Below are 24005 nucleotides of genomic sequence, written 5' to 3'. Positions count from 1 at the left end.
ATATAAACAATCCCCTTTTTACCCCATCCCCTCCCCTACTAGAGGATGAGTGGACCAATAAATGACAGGGAAAATAGAAACCTAAATGTTTCCTCTACCACAATATCCACGTTTATTCTACATCCATTTTGAAAGTTTAATCTGGAATGAAAAGTTGTGAATTATCTTTATTGCCAAGATTTGTCAACCATAATTTGTGTGTGTGGGCCAGAATCTGATCAAACTATGAATAATGAAAATCCGAAAAAAGGGGAATAAAACAAGGATGCACCAATGATATGGGAGAAAATGTGAAAAGTAAAAAAATAGCCAAAAACTTGCTAAAAAAAAGTGCGACCGCCATGGATGATTTATAGTTAATTATGCTCATAATGATAAAAATGTTGACAAGAAGTTTCTCAAATACAAGTTGAAAAAATCAAATTTCCCCCATATTATTATACACAGACGGAGGGACAGACATAGTGAACTATAAAGTAACATCGCTACTAAAAAAGGGTATAAAACAAGGAAGCCTAAATGGCATTAAAGACATATATGGCTACAATATAGTAATACATTTAGAAAATATTGTTAAAAATTCGGCATTTTACACCAGGAAGCATCTTTACATTGGAAAGACATACAAAGAAAGTCAAAATCGGATCATGAATATCAAACTTAACATTCATCCTTCCTATTAATTAAGATTACCTAGAACTAAGCAAATAGATCGTTAGGGAAGCAAATCTCTTTACACAACATTATGCACATTAAAAAGAGGGTTTATAAAATGGGAATGGGAGGGGAAGGGCAGCATGGCATTGGCAGCCAACAACCACATGAAAACTTTCAAATTAAGAAGATTGGATCTGAAGAGAAGAAGGTTCCAAATTTAAAATTGACCTAATTCAAAATTAGTTGTGGCCAAAGCGGAGATGCAGATTTGATACCATTTTTATCATCTTCTCTCTTTCTTTTCTCTTCTTTGTCATTTCCCTTCCATTTGATTCTTAACCTTTTCTATCTGTATTGACTTTAATAGTCAAGATGGAGAGAGATTCCCGCCTTTTCTTGATTGCCTTCTCTTTCCCTCTCCTGTTAACTTCTAACCCTCCACCCCCCCCCCGCCATCTTGGCCATATTCCCCAATATTTTGGTAAATGCAAGAAATTGTAAAATTGTCAGGGAGGAAGGAGACATTAGGCGGTTTATTACACTAGTCCTCAAAGGTTTATAATAACGTTTTCTTATTCATTGGCTCATTGGTTCATTAAGTTAAGTGTCAAAACATTTTAAGCACTAATTGTAAACTACAGAAGGGGTAATTTTGTGTACCATTATTGGTTATGTACATAAATTTATCGGCCATTGTCTTATTCCTTTAGATCCCTGAAGGATTGTACCTAATCTGGAGCCATGTTTTAGATATTGCACTTTCAAGTTAATAAAGCAGCCGCTCTTGCAAACTAACTGTCCTGTGTACTAGGGATTCATTGTACAGAGTATAGTCAATATTGCAGTATTTATAATCCAAAAAATTTAATTCTTTCTCTAAGGATTAACGGCTGCTACCCGTGCATCTAGGGGCTCTGTATTCAGAGAGGTAGGGAAGGGCAGAAAAAAAACGTAAACCCATACCAGGACCTATGTAAAGCTTCTTTAAAATAGAGAAATCAATTGGTTCAGTAAATTCTTAAGCTCCAGACAAAAAAAACTTACTACTTTATATAATATTATAGATGATAAGGTAACATCTAAAATCATAATTTGTTTTAATATAAGGTTTTTGAAACTTTCGTATAAAGTTATTAAATAATCTTAAGAAAATTTCAAATGCACAAATTTTTGTTTTATCGTAGTATAAAACCATAACAAGACTAACAGGTATACTCCCGTACCAAACGGTCGTACGGACAGACAGATAGACATATTTCTACTATGTATTAAATTAAATATTTTATTCAACAAAAGACCTCTATACATTCCCAATTTTCCTAATTAATAAAAGTTAATTGTTAATTACTAATTAGCCAATCCATCTTGTATTTATTTCCCTTTTCAGAGAATAGCTATTTCTTCCAGCTTTCTGTAACTAACATATGTGTCACTTACACTCTCACAGTGGTTAGAAAAGTAGTTAATGAGACATAATTCTCTTAGAAGTAGCGAAGCTACTCTATAATTCAAAATGTCCGTCTGTATGTCCGTCTGATACGTTTGGGGAAAACATGATTTTCTTGGCTTATATAAAAAATAGACGGCTGAAACTTACTACTTTATATAATATTATAGATGATAAGGTAACATCTAAAATCATAATTTGTTTTAATATAAGGTTTTTGAAACTTTCGTATAAAGTTATTAAATAATCTTAAGAAAATTTCAAATGCACAAATTTTTGTTTTATCGTAGTATAAAACCATAACAAGACTAACAGGTATACTCCCGTACCAAACGGTCGTACGGACAGACAGATAGACATATTTCTACTATGTATTAAATTAAATATTTTATTCAACAAAAGACCTCTATACATTCCCAATTTTCCTAATTAATAAAAGTTAATTGTTAATTACTAATTAGCCAATCCATCTTGTATTTATTTCCCTTTTCAGAGAATAGCTATTTCTTCCAGCTTTCTGTAACTAACATATGTGTCACTTACACTCTCACAGTGGTTAGAAAAGTAGTTAATGAGACATAATTCTCTTAGAAGTAGCGAAGCTACTCTATAATTCAAAATGTCCGTCTGTATGTCCGTCTGATACGTTTGGGGAAAACATGATTTTCTTGGCTTATATAAAAAATAGACGGCTGAAACTCCTTGACGACATTCTCATCATTAAGGAGCATAATTATGTATAAAACATCCATGGCAGTTTTAAGTAGCTTTTCAACCGCTTTTATCTTTATATTAGTTATAGTCAATGAATGTTTTAATCAAATGCGCATTTTAACATTAAGTTATGTACCCTAAAAATTTCCTGTTTAAGCTAAAAAGGTGATTTTATTAAAAAATAGCTTAAGAAGTAATATCCAAATATCATATAATTCTTCTAAATATTCTTCGCTATTTCTGCAAATTTTGACCTAGTTTTTTACGGATACATAAATCAAGATTTTCCATTTTAATTTAAACGGCTTTTGTTTAATTTTAATTATTGTTTTACAATGAAACTTTATTAAAGTTTTAATTGGCAAAAACCTGATAAGATAAAAATTTAATAGTTATTTCTCGCATCGTATTATAAACAGCTTTCCGCAGATTAAAACCAGTTTTTTTATCCCCAAGGTGCTGAAGGCATGGGCTAAAAAAACTGGTTTTAAACTTATGATTGTACATTTTTGTATTCGTAGAAAGCTGGATATAATACGATGTTAGACAAATTTTTTTTCGTATGGATGAAAACCGGTTCTTGTCCACCGGATTTGAATTAATACGAGAAAAATATCTTTTTAAATTTACGTAATGGTTTACCAATTTCACAGGGAGCATAAGGGGTAAGACAAAGGAAGGTAAATTTATGTAATCCCCAATGATGTTGTACAAAATTAATAAAACTTTACTCGTATATTTAAACCTTTTTATTGCTTTTATGTTTATTTGATTCATAAGAAACTCTTATTATTTTCTATTTATGATAAAAGTTTGGATAGTTACATAGTATTACAGGCATAAAGAGATTTTACAAGTGGCAATACAATGTATAAAATTATGCCCTTGGTAGCTGGTGAATTTTGGGACGGTTTTGGGAGGTGGAGATTTTATTGTAGACCAATTTCTATTACAATTAATATTATTATTACTTTGATTTAACACAAGATTTTCATGTTCTCCATGAAAGTTAAACTAACAGCGGGCAAAAGTATCGATCCCCTTATCCTCTCCCCTTCTACTGGATGAACGAACGGACCAATAAATGAAAGGGAAATAGCAACCTATAAATTAACGACAATTTTTCCCTTGTCATAATATCCCCATGTATTCTATATCCATTGTACTGAAGTAACTGCTCGTGATAATATTAGTACATTGTAATCAAGAAATAGTTAAGTGTGTATGTAATTGTAATATATGTTAGAAATGTAATTTCTAGATATATACCATTCTACCTTCCTCTACTAAAATGTTAGTTGGGATGTTTAACTTATTACTCTCCTCTTAAAATGATAGTCTAATACACAATTTCTGAGGGAGGTATGGGTTATTGGGTTGTTTATTACTTTAGTCCCCAAAGTCTTATAATAACGATTGCTTAACAACCTCTGGGACTTTTATTAAATTTTGACTGGTTGGTTCATTTAGTTGAGTGTCCAAACTTTTCAACCACTATTTTTAATCTACAAAATTGGTAATTTTGTTTATTATCATTGAGAATGTACATGAATACATCAACAATTATCTTATCCCTTTAGTTTCCTGACCAAGTTAATATTTTAAAGTATTAATTATCCTTCTATAAAAGAAAAAAAATTTAATATTAAGAGAGCAGAAAGCATGCCACCCACCCACAATAATATACAATGTACATATGATACGAGAGGGGGCAAAGATAAATTAGATTTACTCACCAAATTGAGGGAATCAACATCTAGAGAAGGGTTTTGTCTAGATCCTGAGGCTAGAGATTTTGACCTTATCATCTTATCATTAATATTTATATATTGTTTTTTTCTTTATGATATACCAAAGGTCATAGAATAAATGTATAAGTGTAGATGTATACTCCAGACAACTACCTGGCCCACCCTTTTCGTTTGCTTGCAAATATGTTCTTTTATAGCAACTCGGCTGTGTTTATATTTCCTACGCTATTGACTGATAAGACCCAATTGAAAATAGGCACAGTGTGCCAAACCTGTGGGTAGAGTTAAATACTTATAGCTCGTGCCCCCTCTATATTTTACTTTAATGATCATAATTTCATTAGTATTGAGTAATTTTAAAAGCATAAGCTTAATTAGTATCCCAGTCTAAAGTGGTCCCAGTAAAGATTAATTAGGGTATCTATCTGTACCTTTAGTTTACCACTGGACCTTCAAGGTGTTGCTGAATCGTTTTATTATAACTTAGATGTTATAACGGATTTTCATGTTCTCTAATAAAGTGAAACTCGCATTGGGCTACAATAACGATAACTCCCCTCCAACCCCTTTTCTACATTCCCTTCTCTCCTACAAACTGACCAATAAATGAGTTCCATGTTGGTAACCTAAATTAATGACAATTTTTCTCATGTCATAATATCCACGTATATTCTATAACCATTGGTAGCTGGAAGCTAGAGCCAGCACAGTAGGACCTCGTACAAAGTTTAATTTATATATTTTAATAATGACCTCTCTCTCCCTCAATATTTGAAGATGTATTAAGCCAGATATTAACTGAGATCAAAGGAGTTTAAAAAGAATGGAACCTGAAAGTTGAAAAGAGAAAATTATTTGGTCGATGATGAAAACTCTGAAATTGTAAAAATATAAATGTGTTCACTTTTATTTTTCTAGTAGCTTAGCTTCTCTATTACTTGGGTATTTCCGTGCGTCCGCCAATACGTCAATTCGTTAAGCCAAAAATTACACTTTCTATGATAACCCAGCTTTTATGAACATTTTTCTTCATTTACACTGTATAACAATATACTTTTCCTTTTAAAGAAACATATTGTTTACTAATTATTGTTGCGCTGATTTTGAACTTGATTATCCTTGTTTTCTCTTTCTCTTACTAAAATGAAACAAATGGATTTAAAGATTTACTTTATGAGTTGGTGTGTGTGTATGTGTTTGTGTGTGTGTGAATTTGTGTGTACTACCTGATTGTAAGTAAATGTATGTGTGTGTATCTATATGAAAGAAAGACTTACACAGAGATCCTTTCATAAAGTTTCATAACCTAAGTTTTACACACAACTTCGTCTTTTATATGCGAAATTTTCCTATCTTTATCGCTTTTATCCCACCTACAACTCACACACACACACACACACGCACATGTATTTTCTTTCATGGAGGGGTATTGTTCTTATAAAAAGCATTTTGAATTTTTTAAAAAAATCCTTTTATCTCGTCTGAAATTTTTTTGTTTGTGCTTTTAAAAGTTACAATTAACGAAAAATGTAGTAATGCATAACTAACAAGAGTATTTTTTTTGGTTTTGTATCTATTAAGTAGGAAATATTTGCTTTTCTTGTAGTTTTGAAGGTACCACAATTTAAACTTAGATATTTTATCTCAAGAGTATATAATGTATTTAATATAAAGAAGAAATAATAAGATTCTTTTTTAGCGACCCTTCTGATACCATCATTTTAGATTTTGAATGTTTTGTTATACCTTTGTAAAAAAGAGTCTTATTTCTACATGTTTCTAAATTTTAGGAACAAAATAAATTACTTTTTTTAATGATTATCCCAGTATATATTATGATATATATTTTATCAAACTTTGTACAACATAACATGATACGGGTATAGTCCTTTCCACGACATCCCTCCATAAGGGGCGATTCTTCGTATTTTTCACAGTAAGTTTTCTCCGATTTCTAGCCCCTGCGGGGGGCTCTAACCCTGCGGGGCCAATTACCTAACCATGTGGGGCAATCACCTAACCCAATATAACCTAACCTAACCTAAAATAACCTATAAAAAGCCATTTTCAAAATACGACAAATCGCCCCTTATGGAGGGATGTCGTGGAAAGGACTATATCCCATGATACTACAATAACAATAAACAACAAAAAATATATTTCCTTTTCTCTTGTTGTGTTGTTAAAATGATTTATTTTTATAAAAAAAATCATACATAATGAAATAAGTAAAATACGAAATAAAAATTAGATATGTGTTAGTAGGTTAAGGGTTAGCTGTTATACATATAAAATATCAATAACTAACATAAAGACTAACTACACAATTAAATTAATAATGTTTAAATTGGTTTGGTGTTTGAGTTTCAGTTTGTTAGAGTTGGTTGGTTTGATTGATAGCAAGCAGTTTGGGCAGGAGTAGATTATGGAGATGGAGGGTCCCAGTTTCAGCTTACTGGGCTCTTTTGGGGTCTTACAAAATTGATGAAAAGTCAAAATCGTAAGGCAGTCTTATAATAATAAAGACTGCAAAGGTTCTTGTCAAAGATTTCTTAAAATTCACAAAAAGTGACCTGCCCCTTGACATATGCAGATAAAGATAACCCCATGATATGGGGGAGAATGCACCAGAATAAAAGGGAAATGTATTTCCCTTATCACACACAATAAATAGAATAGTAATAAAACACAGACATCACGCGGGAAAAAGAGGTAGAACAGGTGTAGCAGAAGGGGTGATGACAGGAGTTGGAGGGGAGGGAGGTAGGTGAAACTGTTGTTGATAAGGCGGGATTACTAGCGGCCATCTCGTCTCGGCTTGGTTTCAGATTTCAAAACAATATTTGCAGCACAAAAAATGGATATATAATAACCGAAAAAAAAACTTGAAGCGGGAAAAAAGTAGGCAGACAGAAAACTGATTCTTCTCCAGTGATGGTAGAAATCGTCTGTGTCCGATTACCAACATTATCTTCACAGCACCTATCGGAAAACAACGAAGATTTTGTTATCGAACAAATAACAAATAATGTTGACACAAATAATGTGTGCAGCGGTTAGAGTAGCACACATGATGTGTGTTACCCGCCCCGCGTCCCATAAATATACAAAAGAGATACTGTCCTTACTCAAAGATCTAGCGAACTAACCAATTTAACCAATTCATTCTTCTTTTAAGAAAAGCTTCATATTTGTCTTTGCCAGGTGCTTCTTACTTAATGTGAAAAAAATTTAGATTAATGTATAAATTATCTATTTTAAAAATCTTTTTTTACACAAAATGCATGGAAACAAAATACATTTAATGAGTATTTTATAAAGCAAACAAACTTTTTCTTGGCACTTGTATTAAAATTATTGTAATGAAATTGCCCGGCTAGTATGGAAAATTAATGGCTTGGCAATCTTGCAGTTTTTATCTATCTAATGATTATATCAATCATTGGCGATACAGTTATCTGAAATGGGTTTTCATAAAAAGAATGCCGCGTTTTTTCGTTTCGCGAAATTTAAACAGAGTTTACAACTATTTATTTAATTATTTCGCTTTTGTTGGTATGGCCTTCATAGAAGAAAAACAAATTATCTTCAATCCATTTTTGCTGCATATTAATTAATGCATCTTTTTAGAGCTTTATTAGACATTATACAAATGGCTGAAATAATAATTTTAAAATTTTGAATTCCTAAGTTGTATACTCTGTTGAAATCCTATCGTCTTCGTTTAATCAATCAATGTCTAAAAAATGTCGGCATTACGCGGCATTCATCTTTCAAAAACCCATCTCTGGTTGCCCTCTCTTAGGATAGAATATTGGTATTCACATTTTCCTTGACTAATCCGGGCATCCATCTATATGACAAGATTAGTCCGTCCTTCCACGGAGGTAGGGGGCAATGGAGGATAGTTTATTACCTCCCCCCATCTTATTTCCATTTTTAAAAGTAACCCAAGGTAGAAATTTATTGTTTAGATGTTTGATTTTATCTCCCGTTGTACTATCCCTTAACCCTGATAACCTTCCCCTTTTAACCTACATCCCCCCCCCCCCCAACACAAATTACACCCCTGATCTAGATGCGTATTCTCATCCCCTCTCATAATCTAAGAAAATTTTCTTTTTTTCTTTAGGATATATTTGGAATTGGACGATGAATAGTTATTTATAGCATCGTATTATAGGCAGCTTTCCTCGGATAACAAAATAAGAAAATATAAGATTAAAACCAGTTTTGTTAGTCCCGAGGGGACGAACGTATTTATTCTATTTATTTTACGAACAAGTAACATTTTCCTACCGCCTAGTCTAACGCAGCGAATGAATATGACTTTCAATGAATGTTTCATGGGACGTGAGATTAGAAAGTATGTTGTAAATTTTATGCAAAAAAAAGTTTTTATCAACAATGTTTCTTTTCTAAAATGTTTTTGTCTGATCCAGTTTTGCTTGAGATTTGAGAGAATGAGTCTGTCCCAGGGAGGGAGGGGGACATTGGGCTGTTTATTACCATAGTCCCAAAGGTCTTTAAATAACGTTTTTTTTTATTCGTTGGCATAACAACTTTGGGGACTTTTATTGGATCTGAGAGGTTGGTTCATTATGTCAAATGTCAAATCAACCACTTATTGTTATCTACAGAATGGTAATTTTGTGTATCATCATTGGGGAAGATCAATAATTTATCTGCCATTGTCTTATCCCTTTGGATCCCTGGTCTGTCCTGTTGTGTGGAAAGCAACACTGCAAAAAATATAAGTAATAGAAATATAAAAATGCTCAGTAAAAAAATCCCCCAATGGTACAAGTTTCTTAATACATTAATATTTAAAAAAAAAACTATATATTATCAAGATTGATTTGTGTAAAACTTTTTGACTTTTTTCCTTTAAAGTTTTCTATACTATAGTATAATTTAGTTAGTAAAAGCTTTTTCTATTAACAAATATTTAGATAAGGCATAATCAAATATTTTCTGAACAAATGTCGAAAAATAATAACTTTTTCATTTTATTTTTTTTTCATCTACAATCAAATTAAATTCTTATAGTGTTTTGTATGCTTGATTGGGCTGGAGGGGGGGGGGGGGTGGTATATATTAGCTGGAGAGAGTTTGTTGGCCTGTCCTAAACATTTATTTCTGCCCATAAATCCAATATTAATTTTCTACAAGATTTGTGTCTCCTCAGAAGATTGATACACTATAATAAACATAATATAGAAAAGTTCCACTCCAACAAATATGTAGATTTATTAGTATTTTTTTTTATAATGGAGCTGCTCTATAATTTAGTATGTCCAAACGTACCAGGATCACGTTAAGGATCGTAACCTTCAATTGAATCCCTTATAAGTATGACTAGTAGATAATTTTGGAAATTTAATTCCTACATGAATGGAAATAATTTTATATAATTATAGGGGTGCAGGAAAAGAGATACACACCATCTCTATAAAATTTTAAGGATCTGACTTAATGGGAAATTATATCCCTATCCTAAACTTCAGAAGTGGGATCTTTTTTTAAAATCTTGTATAGATATAGAATAGACATTTTTGCCCTTTTTAATCTTTTAGTTTCTATGTGTATTTTGTTTACATGTTTTTACTGTACAATACTTTATTGTAATTCATGAATATTGTTAGTTTATTATGAACCCAAGTGTACTTGTTAATAATATATAATTATATTCAGTATTATTTGCGCATATCATCTATGAATATTTTCTATTATTATGCCATTTGTATTATTTGTAACTTCCTCTCACAAAAAATAAGGGAAACAATTTTTTAGAAATGGATATATTATTAACTTGATCTTACAACAGATTTAAATGTTTTCTAAAAAATGAAACACGCAGCGGGCCAAAGTAACTATTTTCCTCTTCAGCCTCTTTTACCTCATCTCCTCCCATCCTGCTAGATGATCGACCTTACTAATAAATGAGTTATATGTTAGAAAGCTAAATTGATGACAATTTTTATCCTGTCATAATATTCACGTATATTCTACATCCATTTATTTAGATTTGTCAAGAACTCTGATTTTTGGTCTGTTATTTTGTCATTATTGGAATAGCGTTGTATTATAGAAATTATTAGGCCAAATATTATAAAAATTCTTAGGCTTTTCTATGAGTTACACTTTCCTAGGTCTCACATATTACTTTGTATTAATGGATATATGGAATACGTGGATATATTGACAGGGGAAAATTTGTCGTCAATTTAGATGCTAATATGGAGCTCATTTATTGGTCAGTTCGTTCATCCAATAGCAGTGAACGAGATGGGGTAAAATGGGATGAATGGGGGTATTGTTATTTTAGCCAGCTAATAGCATCACATTATCAGAGTGCATGAAAATCTGGTGCAAAATTCAAGTACTAATATAACGATTTTTCTATTCATATAAGACTAGGGAAATCTTAACTATTTTACAGGATTTCAGAAAACTAGATGTAGTAACATCAATATTATACAATATACATTGTTTAACAATTTAAAATTCCTTTTGATTAGAAACTTAAACAAATGCACTTTACCATTTTAATTTGATGAAGAATTTTGGGTCAGGGTTATACGATGCATAAATTAATTTTGATCCAATCCAAAACAATTTAAATATTCTAAATAACTTTATACAAATAAATTAGAGCCTAAACTTTTTAGAATATGAAAAAGGTGCAATATTTTCCTTTATTTTAAAATGAAGTAATTGAAAAAAAGAAACCCTTATTTTTGACTGGCAGAAAATTTAGATAAAAAGTATGAATAGAACGAAAATGATTTCAAATTCATTACTTAATAAATTAATTATTTCAGAGGTATTGAGAGCTTGGTTCCTGTTTTGATAATGTCATCTTATAAGATTAAATACATACAAGAAAAAGGATAACTCAAGGTAAATCAGAATTTTACAAAGCAAAGCTACTCTGTAGTAAATATCCAAGTAGTGGAAATAGATTTTAAGTGGATTTAATGATGGGGTAAAATTGTCACCAATAAAGTTTGCTAACATGTAACTCATTTATTGGTCAGTATCTTCAACCAGTAGGAGGCTAGAACATGGGGTAAAGTGGGTGAATGGAGGGTATCGTTAATTTTTTCCCACTGCGAGTTTTACTTTATTAGAGAACATGAAAATCTGGTGTAAGATATAAGTAATGAAAAAACTATTGGCAAATCAAATTTACAAAGCAAAGCTACTCTGTAATTAATGTCCAAGTGGTGATAAATACGCCTTGTATGTGGTAGCTGTAAAGTGTCAAAAATTGCTCGGCGGTTATTTTTCAAACCAAGCTATTTTTAGATAGAGAAATAGAAGGTTAGATTTTAAAAAATGTAATTTTCTTTTGAGTTTTTTAATTATACCTAACTGAGTTGCATTTATATCAAATTATCTTGTTTCATGTTGCATATTGCATATTTAATATACAAGGCAAGGAAGTCCAAGTTTTTTTCGAGGGGGGTAAAATGAGGGGCTTTAAAGGTAGGAGAAGTTTAATCTTTTGTAATTTAAAAAAAAATTTAAGGGGGCGAAATAAGGGGTTTCAAAGTTGTAGGGGGAAGCTTAAACGTCTGGGATACAAATTTGTGAATAGAAATAAAATTCTTATGAAAGTTAGAAAATATCTAAATACTAAAATATCTTCCAGGTTGTACTTTTATAAGAAAAAACATTTTTGTTAAAGATTAGCTATTGATATTTACACTGCTTGATATATGCATGAGTATTGAAAAGAGAACTATTGAGAATATGCAGCAGGGCTCAGCAGCCGCAGCCACAGCTGTGGACAGCCGCAATTAAGAAAAAAAATATTTATTTTATATAAAAAATATTCAGCCACCAGTCGTCGTTTTATTAATTTAATCTCAGCAGCCTAACAGCCTTATTTTATGGACGGCTGTCGAGCCCTGAATTGCAGCACTGAAGAGGGGGTAGGCAAGCACCAGCAGCCAATATTCAAAACCTGTGCATCCAAGAATAGTAAATAAATTCACATTAGAATGCACAAGTGAAATAAGGAGATATTGGCAGGGTAGCAAATTTAGTCAGGAGATACAAAATTGAAAGAAATGTGAGAATTTCTGGGTTGGGGTGGGGGGGGGGGGGAGTGAGGGAGATGCACGTGACAGAAAAGGGAAGTGGGATTGATGCAAAAAAGTTGGTAAAATGTTTAACATATCGGGGCTTGTCACTTTTATGAAGTCAATAGAAAGGGCCCGGGATGAATATGCTATAACTGCACTCATCCAGATTGTTCGGGTGTCAGGAACCTCCAATGGGTGTAATACAGGGAGGAAGGAGACATTGGGCTGTTTCAGTGTTTAATACACTAGTCCCCAAAGTTTTAGAACAACGTTTTCATTTTCGTTGTCTCAACAATTGTTGAGACTTTTAATGAATTTGGTTGATTGGATCATTAAGTTGGGTGTCCAAAACGTTTCAACCACTAATTTTAATCTACATAAGGGGTAAGTTTGTGTAACATCATTGGGGATGTACATTTATTGGCCATTGTCTTATTTCGTTCCCAAGACTTTCGAAATACAGGGATGTGATGGTAAAAGTACTTTAAACTTCGCTACTACAATTAAAAATGTTGTTATGTTATATTTGTAATAATAACATTATTTTCTTTTTTATTTAGATGTAGTTAGACAGCATCACAGTCAAATATAAAAATGATTGTTATCTGCTCAACTAAGGTTAGTATTTATAATAATAATAATGTCCCTTTAATCTTAAGTGGATCACCATTAACACCCCAATTTTAAATTAGATCGTTTATATGACATCTCTTTTGAATAATGTTATAATGGATATATTATTACCTGGATCTTACACTAGATTTTCATGTTCTCTGATAAAGTGAAACTTGCAGCGGGCTAAAATAACGATTCTCCCCTTCGATCCTCTTTACCCCCTCCCCTCCTACTGGATGAACGAACTGACCATTAAACGTTTTTCATGTTAGCAAGCTAAATACTCGAGAATTTTTCCCTGTCATAATATCCACGTATATTCTACATCCATTGTTAGATTGAGTAAGGTTCATAAGACCCGTGTATTGTGCAGAGCCCTTAACTTAAAACAAAAGCAATATTTATAAAGTTGAAAATATGGAGGGGGGGGGGGGGGGTTACCCAGGGTCCATCTGTCGATTAAAGGTATAAGAGCCTCATTATTAAATAAGAGGATAATCAAATGTTACAAATTATGATTGATATAAGTAAAGTAAACCTCTCGTGGGACATTATAATTTTATTAGAATATTTACAATATAAAACTTGTATCTTACTTCTCAAGGTTATTCTAATAAATATAGAATATAAGTGGATATTATGACAAGGGAAAAATTGTCGTCAATTTAGGTTGCTAATATGGACATCATTGGTCAGTTCGTTCATCCTGTAGAAGGGGAGAGGATAGGAAAATGGGGTGGGTTGGGGGAATCATTATTTTTGGCCAGCTACAAGTTTTACTTAATTAGAGTACATGATAATCTGGTTTAAGATACAAGTGCTAATAAATCCATTGTTATTCTCTGCTACTACTCTAATACACTATTAGTATTAGAAATAAAGTTACTCTATAAATAGAGGTTTTCTTATATGTTGATAAACATAATTGTCCTTGTTATAACAATTTTATATATTTACTAATCACTAGTTATTGTTCATATACTGTATATAATGGGGAATAACCTAAACAGGCGTAAAATAATCCAAAATGATAAAAGATTTAGTGTATTGTTCACTGTAGTAATTGCTATGCTATACACCTAGGGAATAAAGAATGTAATATTTTGAGATAGGTACAGTTTTAGCATTTTTTTTATAATATGGTTCTGCAGGGAAAATTTTTGACAATATGATTTTTGGTAAAATATTTTAGTATTTGTAATCATTGTATAAGTGTTAAATTGAGCTTTGTAATAGGTTCTGTCAAATAAGTCTTCAAAGTTGAAAGTTGGGTAAAAGGGAAGAAAAAAAGTTAAATGTACACAATAATTACATGAATCAAATCGAATAAAATTATCCAATAGATAAAATAGATAAAAAAGATGAAAATTGATTTACATAATTTAGGGTAAACTTTTTTTCTTTTCTGTAACCTAAATTTACAAGACTCACAGCAATTTTATATGCATACAAACAATTATAACAACAACAAATATTGGCTTTAATTATTTCATAAAATTACTCAGTTTCAAGTTCAAAGAATATCAATATTTCTAGTTTGGAAAGATTGAAATTGATGTGGCTTGGTGGTGGGAATATTAAATTCATCCCCCCACAATTTCTCCTCTTTTTTTTCTTGCAATTTCTGTTTGTTTTAAGATGAATGCATATATGCAAATGCATATTCTTTTAATTTATCAAGAATTGAGCTGAATTTTTAAAGTATTATTGCGGATTCCCTCATCGAAATGAATTGAAATTAGGGGGGGGGGGGGGTCGAGATTTTTTTCATTCGTTTTTTTTAATACCTTAGGTCAAGTTATGTTTGGTCATATTGGTTACTGTTCAGCCTCGCAGGGCAAATGCACTGCATTTATAGGCCTCGCAGGGTTTGGTAAAGGAAAAAAACTACCATTAGCAGAAACTTATTTTTCTATAACTATATATTTCACATGAAAAACATATAGAGACAAAAGCCAAAAATTAAAATATTATTCCTACATAAAAATATCGAAAAATGGATCATTTCATATGTAGCAATCGAATTTACTTACTACCAAATTTTTTTCTTCTAATTATTTTTCATAATTTCCATAAACTGCTGACATAAATACAAATGAATCTTTGATTGTACTATTCGTATAATTGTGCTAAATGAAATTAAAATTCAGTCACATGTCTTCTAAAAAATTTAATTATTTGAAGCTGTAACAGACAAAGTCGAATACTTTTCTATTTTTAACCTCTTTGAATAACATAGTCTGAGGCTTGTCACCAACCTGTCTCTTTACACATCTTTAAAATCTTATATTAAAGCGTAGGGTTTTTTTTTGTAGTTTAAGAAAATGCGCTTAAAATATTAATATCTATTAATTAAAGAAAATATTATTTCTACCTAAATGATAAAAGAGAAAAAAAGAAAAGGATGTTTTTTTTGTGCACTAAGTAAGGAAGAATGGATTAACCCTCCACATCCAAATCAAAACTTTTCACCTTTGTGAAGAGAATTTATGATTGTGGATGCAGTTTGGACAAACTTTACCTGACATAAATGAGACCTGGAACCTGCAGCCTGCAGGGTTGGGTGGCAACATGGCAAGTCTATGCAAGAGAGGAAGGACCTTTTATAATCAGTTATTTTTAAAAAATATTCAGGAAGACTAAATCTATCTGATATTTATGACTTAAAAATAAAGTATTTAAGAAAATCTTGATTTTTATGCACAATTCGCCTTTTCCTGGATAAAATGAACCTAAATTTAGAAACTGTTTATAGTGCCTTAAAAAAATTACGTCATACAATACAAATGACCAATACAGGCCAATAAATGGACTGTATTACCAATGGCAAGCCAGTATACATTTTAATTGACCAATGGTAGACCAATATGACGCCATTTTTTATAGGCACTATAAAAAGCTTCCTAAATTTATGTTAATTATATAAACTATAAATAATAAAAATATATTTTGTTTCAGATGTGTTCAGAATATGAGAAAAGAAGTATTTATAATTCTCTAAGCTGATGGCCTAATCATGTTATCCAGTGATATCACCAGACTAGATCCTAATTTTTATACACCCATCATCTCACCTTAGCTAGAATTACAACAAGCAAATAAAAAAAATACATTGTAACCTAAATTTGAATAATCCTTGAAACCAGGAGAAAGGTTTCATCTTGATGTCAAATGTGACAGAAAATAGTTTGGTTATATTGTGCGCTTGACAGACAGACAGACAGACGCTGTCAATCTTGCTCCACAGATTTACCTTGTGTGTGCGAAAAGGATTTTAAAATTAATTGAATTTAACAAAAAAAAAACATTGAGTGAAAATGTTGGAAATATTTCGTGAGCTGCGGGGCCTGCTGCATGTGTCCCACGTGCACATTGACAGCTGGGTGTTCAGGCTGCACTACAGTGTGACCACAACATGCATGTTTGCTTTCTCATTGATTGTGTCAGCCAAGCAGTATGTTGGCAATCCTATCGATTGCATCCATACAAAGGATATTCCAGAGGTAATTATGTTTAAATTTTTTATTAAATTTGTTAATTCCAATATGAAGAAGGTAGTTCATAAATAGTTTCTTTGCTTTGAAAAATTAATTTAATTTCCATGAATATTTTTAGATTATTAAAGTTTAAAGAATGAGTTATTCAAATATTATATTTTTTTTATGTACAATATTTTTTCTCCAACATATTAAATTTTTGTAAAGTTGGTTTTGAAATATTATAAAACAAAATATTACTTCCTGCTTTTTTATTTTCAAAGTGTCCGAAATTGATGTTTTGGTTTTAATTTGGTCTCTTAACAAAGTAAACTTAGATAACTTGTCTCTAAAAATAGAAAAAAATATTATACTATGACAAATTTATTAAATCTTTCTCTCTCTAGATCTATAATTTATTTCACTTACTTATAAAAAAACTCTTAATTAAATTTCTAATTCTATTTAATTTCTAATTTACTCGATTGATATATTTCATAACTAAACTTCTAGAACAAAATGAAATAATGTATATTAAACTTTCTGCCCTAATCCAAATAAGATTTCCTTTGCTTAATTTCCTGAATTAAATTGAGGACTTTATTCATCTAGATTAAAGTTATTTTTACTAAGAAGCGAAATCAAAATAAAGATCTTTAAAAATTTGTGATGTAGTTCATTGAAACAAAAATTTATTTAGTTTTTATAAATAGAAAAAACGTCAGCAAATCATTACAGATCAAATATTTTCAATGAAAAAGCTTCCACAAAAACTTTTTTTTGGAAATATGATGATCTCAACATCTTGAAAAGGATGAAATACAAGAACAAACTTGTCATACAGTCAACAAAATCTGTGTGAATAATTTCAATTTTCCTTTAAATTCTACATTTAGTCATGACTCTTCAAGATAAATAAATCTTTAGCTACTAAATGAATTCTTATTTATGACCTAATTAAAGTTAATTTCTTAATTGTTTTGAATAATAAAAGGTTAAACTAAAAATACTGATAGAAGTAGAGGTGGATAATATGAATTTAGATACCAAAATTACAAAAAAAATCTTTCCTAAAACAATTGTAAAAAGTCTATTAAAAGCTTTCTATTTCGTTTGAAAGGTTTTTTATAAATAAATATTTATTTATAAGTTTATTGAAATTTGTTATTTATAGATAGTAAGCTATTTTGCAATTTACAACTTAATTTAACATTATTTGACTACTACAAAATCATAAAATGTCAAAAGAATTACAGAGAGGCTGAACTACACAAAAATCTGTCTCTTTGATGTTCTCTTCCCGCTCAGCTCAGCTCAACTCTGGCTGAAAATATATTTGCATGAAAAGATTATGAATCATCAAAATTAAAACTTTTATCTTCACTTCTTATACACAATGAGACTGACTATAATATTAACATAATTCTTTAGTATTATATAGTATGCCAGGGGTAAGATACACAAAACAAAAGATTTGAAAGCGATGGAGTTCAGGCCTCAAAGACTTATTGGACGTCTCAGTCGTCAAAATTGCACTTTTACGTTTTTAAGGAATCCAATGACTATTTTAAAAACTATGGTTTTAAATATATTATCGCTGTTTAATAACGAATTCGGGTAAAGCAAGAATTGCAAGGTCCATTATAAATTAATTATTTAAAAAAACATTCTATTGTCTTTTTTAAAAAACTATTCATTAGCAAAGTAATATGTGATATCTTCATTACCTCTTCCAGTCAAACGTCAACGTCAAACGCCATTCTTAAGTCAAACTAACAATAATTCATCTCCTATAGTTATAGCAATCAGAATCGCGTTAATGAAAACATTTTTTCACATTCTAGCACGCCAGCGATAAAGGTTAAAATATCTAAATAGTTTTATTAAAAGAAAAAAGATAGATATATGTGTAATCGGGTATAAATTTATAGCTTGTCAAGGACTTAGGTCAGCTGTCTGCAAATCACTTTAAACACATCCATTTTTGTTAGATACCTCTCTCATTTAATTATTCATGGAGATCTCTCAATTATATAAATTGAAAATGGCAGATTAATTAAAAATACAACCTTTCTTTAAACTTTTTCATACCTTTGAACTTAAATTCTACCCTATATTATCCTGGGGTTCCTTACACTATTAAGCTCTTTATAGTGCCTATAAAAAATTACGCCATACAATACAATTGACCAATGATAGGCCAATAATATACAGACTAAATTACCAATAGCAGGCTAGTGTACATTTTTATGCCCAATGGTATGACGTCATTGTTTATAGACACTATAAAAAGCTTCTTACACTATTTTAATTGCTTTTGTTCAGCTCTTAATAAATTGAGGGAACCTGATTTCTACGGTATATCCTCCTACTATATAAAGTAGTAAGATTTTTATGTCTGTAGCGAAGGATCTTGCTAACCTTTAAATCGATATGGTTCTCCTTTACAGTGAAGCTGCTTATAGGCATTGAGATGGTTTTAGGCTATTTTATTTTTATAAATAAGTCTGGGTATGGTTTTTGTCTGTTTTTTTGCCCGTAGATTTCCCTTCGAATAAAGAACCCCTAGATGCTAGGGGCGTAACCACTAGTATATCATAAAATAACAAATTTAATTGCAAACAATGAAAACTAAATAAAAAAATAAAACTCATGAATAAATATTGAACTAAATTGTAGGGTTTAAAATAATCCCTAGAATGTTTGTGTAAAATTGGCTGTTTACTGTCTAGGTCTGCAATAATATACAATATTTCCAAACCTTTTATTGTTGTCTCTTCCATTCCAGTAAGGGGAAAGAGTGTATTCATATTTTCTTGGTCCAATATTTCTAATAATTTTTTAATTACTTTTTATGTTTTTTGTTTATATATGAAAAAAAACCTTTTTATTTATGCTGTAATTTGAATTTGATAAAATAAAAGAAGGGAGTTTTCTAAAGCTTAATCGAGAAGTATTTTCGAAGTTATTTTAGCTGCTAAAATCTTAAAAATTCATAAATAAATCATATTTTTAAGTATGAAAAAAAATGCCACTTCGGAATGTTAGTATTTAATTTGTATTTAAACAATTTTTAAGAAAAATCGATGAAACCTATAAGTTCGAGGATAAATCCTTAAGCAGCTTAATATCATAGCTGCTTAAGTAAAGCTGAATCCACTGACGAGTCACTCTGTGCTATTACTAAATGTCTGGTGCAAAATCCTATATAGAAATATTGAGGACACTCAAATATTTTCAATAAAATGTTTAAACTGTGATAGGCCGGAGATAAGTGTCTTTGTTCTTAGTTCTCTAAACAGTCTTCCATATTAAAGATTAAAGTTTTGGAAAATTTTAAAAATTCCAATATTTTTATTTTAATTTATTATTTTGCATTGTTTAGTTAAAATAAGAAAACAGCAGATGCTAGCTAATTCTTTTGTTTCTATAATCAAATTTAATTTTTCTTTATTTTGAAACAAAAAGTAAAATATTTTTTTGCATGGTGTCTTCTATGAATAAAACTAGCGGCTGCGCCCTTAGCATGTAGGACCTCCATAGACTTAGATGAAAAATTAAATTTGCCTAAATCTACCTATGTGAAGTTCCTCTAAATTGGAAAATCCAATCTGTCCAGTGGTTAGTGAGATCTTAAGCTACAGACAAAATACCGTACTACTTTGTATAAGAGGCAAAATGGAAATAAAGTATTTGTGAATATTTGAAACATTCCCAGCTGAATATATCCATCATCTTGCTCTATTTATTGGAAATGTTTTTATTCAAACTATTTATGCAATTTTTGTCTTATTTCCGCCTCTCACACCTCTTTAAAAAAAATATTTTCATTTGTATACTTTCCTTACTAAATCCGGTATTTTCCTTTTCGTATTCTGAGGCAATTTATATAAGATTTTTATTCACAGTTTAAAACTAATTTTATCCTGAAAATTAGGTAGATGCTCAGAATTGAAATTTTTATTTAGTTAATTTTAGAAATTGAAAATTTGATTACTATTTAAGGATTTAATTCATTATTTAAACCTAATTCATTATTTATTATTTCATCATAAACTATGTCTTTTCTTTAAATTTAATACAGAGCCAAAATTAAAAACACAACATTAAGATTATTAACAAACAATTTGAATGTTTGTTGTACTCCAAGTAACTGTGCACAAGAAAGAATCTTAATGGAAAAATATAAAAAAAATATGCTGGAGAAAAAGTACATTTTCCCATTTTAGCCCTCATAACAAACTTGTTTATGTGTTTGGTTGAAAAAAAGAGTGGAAGGGTAGTATTGTGTGTGTGCATTTATATCCTATATTTTACCTTATTTTACAGAGGAGTTCAACTTTCTCTGGCTCATAACATCAATAATTAATCATACCTGGGAATTAGAAATGTTCCTAGGATTTAGGATTTATCCTTAAGCCAGGTTTTAACAAACGCCACATTTTTTTGCACTGTTCTGATAATTTATTAATATTAAATACAAAGTTTTTACAAAAACACGTTTTTACATAACTTTTATTTCCTTATTTACTTTCTTTTATATAAGACAAGACAATTTTTTTTTATTTTGAACTACTCCATGTTTCTAAGTAATTCTTGTCATAAAAACAAGTGAATGCTGAAGACTTATTTTTGTGAAAATTGTAAATAAATACACACACACACACTAACATCAGATTTATATAAGAATAGTTATTTATCCGTAATCCGTATTATAAACATCTTTCCGCTAATATTAAATTGAAAAATTATAAAAATTAAAACAGTTTTGTTAGCCCTGGTATTCATTTTATAATTTTTTTTTTATAAATATTTGTAAACTGTATTACGATGCTATATATGATTTTTCAGTATGGCTAAGAACTGGTTCTATTCCTGCGTATATTGTTCAGTTTCTAAGCTTGACTGGAAAAAATTTTCTTACTGAAAGAAATAATTTTGTTAAAAAGAGTTATTTTTGGTTTTTTTTTCTACTAAGTCAATTACACAGGTCAAAACTTTGGCAGTAAAAGATTGCATAATGGAATTAGTAGAATATTTGATCTAAGTTTTGTGAATATATCTGGATTTAGTTTGGCAGGTATAGACAAGTACACACGGACTTTTAATTAGGTTCTTGCCTATTCTTTAGGAAATATAGCCCACTAATTAAAGTCAATCCTTGCGAAAAGTTAAAAATAAAAAATAGTTATTGCATCGTATTATAGACAGATTTCATTGGATTTTAAAATGAATAGTTAAACCAGAAGATTTAAACCAGTTTTGTTAGCCGAAAGCCCATGCTAACAAAACTGGTTTTGATTTAAGAGTTTTGATTTAATTATTCCCCTATTCTGTTGATTTGGGTCAAGGGGTAGTTGGATTATAAGAAAAAGCTAAAACCTTGATTTTCTATTTATCAATAAATAATTTTTGTACAGTAATATTTTTCACCATTCATAGGTGACCTAATTAATATATCTTGTCAATTAGAGCGATACACAGAGATAACAATGAATACATATAAGGTAGAAACGATGACGGGTAAGAAAATTCCGAAAATAGAAATGACGCAAATGAGTACAATAGCTACGCAAATTCTGATCTCAATTTTTACGTTTTTTTAAAAATGCAATATATAATAATAGCTATTAAAACATTTTTCAAGCATAACTTTTGTCTTATTAGGATAACAATTAAATAAGAAAAATATTTTAAGAATTCCAAGATATATAATAACTCCAACTTCTGGCATCGTAGAAACACAGCGAGAGAAAGAGAGAGAGAGAGAGAGAGAGAGAGAGAGAGAGAGAGAGAGAGAGAGAGAGAGAGAGAGAGAGAGAGAGAGAGAGAGAGAGAGAGAGAGAGAGAGAGAGAGAGAGAGAGAGAGAGAGAGAGAGAGAGAGAGAGAGAGAGAGAGAGAGAGAGAGAGAGAGAGAGAGAGAGAGAGAGAGAGAGAGAGAGAGAGAGAGAGAGAGAGAGAGAGAGAGAGAGAGATAGAATGGGATGGTTTTATTGTTAACTATATGCAAATCAAGTATAGAATATATAAGTTTAGTTTGTTGCACGTTGTATATGTACATACTGTATTGACTATATAGTATATACCTTTATTCAGTCTAGTTTCCACCAAAAAAGTATAAATAAATAACCCAGACAACTACCTGGTTCCAGTGGTGGGAACCTTTTTCGTTTGCTAGCAAATTGTTCTTTTGTAGCCACTTGGCTGTATTATTATTTCCGCGCTAATGGCGGATATTCGAAGACCGTATTGGAAGTCGGCAAAGGGTCCCCACCCCGTGAACATACAGAGGTGTATGTGATTTTGGTGGATTTTTCACGAAAACAATTTTTTTTTAAGAATCCACCTCAGTTATTTAAACACTGCCCCCTCTATACTTTAAGTTTAATTTTCTAAAATTGAGAACTAAAAATTGAGGAAAGGAGAGGATAAACAAAAATGACAACACCCATAAGTAGCACAGCACAAAATAATAATGGATAGACGAACGGACAAAGTGAATTTTCAAACAAATGCTCTGTGGCCTTAATAAAAAAGAGGAAGAAAATAAGGACAAAAGAATATAAAATATTAAGAACAATAGAAAATCACAAAACTTTCATTAAAAGTATATATATATATATATATATGTTTCTTGTTGCCTGACCGACGGACAGGCAGACAAAGTAAGTTGTATACTTGATGCTCTATAGAAAGGAATAAAAATATCAGCAATCTGGCTTTAATAGCAGCAGACTTTTTATGATAAAAAATAAGTATGTTATTTAGTATCATATATGAAAGAATTAGAACTGTTTTTTTACCATACTAAAAATTATGTATAACATCGTATTTCAGACAATTTTCCTCGAATATTAAAATAAAAATCACAAAATTAATACCAGTTTTGTACTTCTGCCCTTAGGAGATAAAAAAATGGGTTTTATCTTTAAATTCTTCATTTTGATACCTGCTAAAAGCTGTCTATAATACGATGCGATGAATAACTATTCCATTCATTTTAATGTTAAAAAATATAAATTACTCTTAAAGAAACCTGGAAGCCAGAAACACTATGTTGATTAATTTGAGTTTAAAAAGGCCACATCCATCTCAATATATACATAAATACATCATATATTATGCTCTCTCATAAGTGATAAAAACTTTCAGCTTTTTTTCCCATCTCCCATTCTGGAAATTAGTGGAAAGTAAGATGAGAACACGACAAAACATGATCTAAGTTTTGAAACAACTTTTTAACTGGATTCA

The 24005-nt window shown here is 30.6% G+C and overlaps 1 protein-coding gene across 1 annotated transcript in view; it reads left to right on the top strand.

Annotated features, from left to right (window-relative positions):
• LOC145317983 (innexin shaking-B-like) overlaps positions 1 to 24005 on the top strand; it is a 106345-nt gene that overhangs the window by 29325 nt on the left and 53015 nt on the right. The window contains exons 2-4 of the mRNA XM_080159278.1: positions 11394 to 11472; positions 13223 to 13280; positions 16236 to 16780. Of these exons, the coding sequence (XP_080015404.1) occupies positions 16595 to 16780 (186 nt within the window). The 5' untranslated portion in view covers positions 11394 to 11472; positions 13223 to 13280; positions 16236 to 16594. The remainder of the gene's footprint in view (positions 1 to 11393; positions 11473 to 13222; positions 13281 to 16235; positions 16781 to 24005) is intronic.

The sequence above is a fragment of the Acartia tonsa genome, chromosome 4 (genome assembly GCF_053477335.1).
Source record: "Acartia tonsa isolate MP-2025a chromosome 4, ASM5347733v1, whole genome shotgun sequence".
Lineage (NCBI taxonomy): Eukaryota > Metazoa > Arthropoda > Copepoda > Calanoida > Acartiidae > Acartia > Acartia tonsa.
Note: the sequence above shows the minus strand (reverse complement) of the source record. Positions and strands in the feature narration are given on the sequence as shown.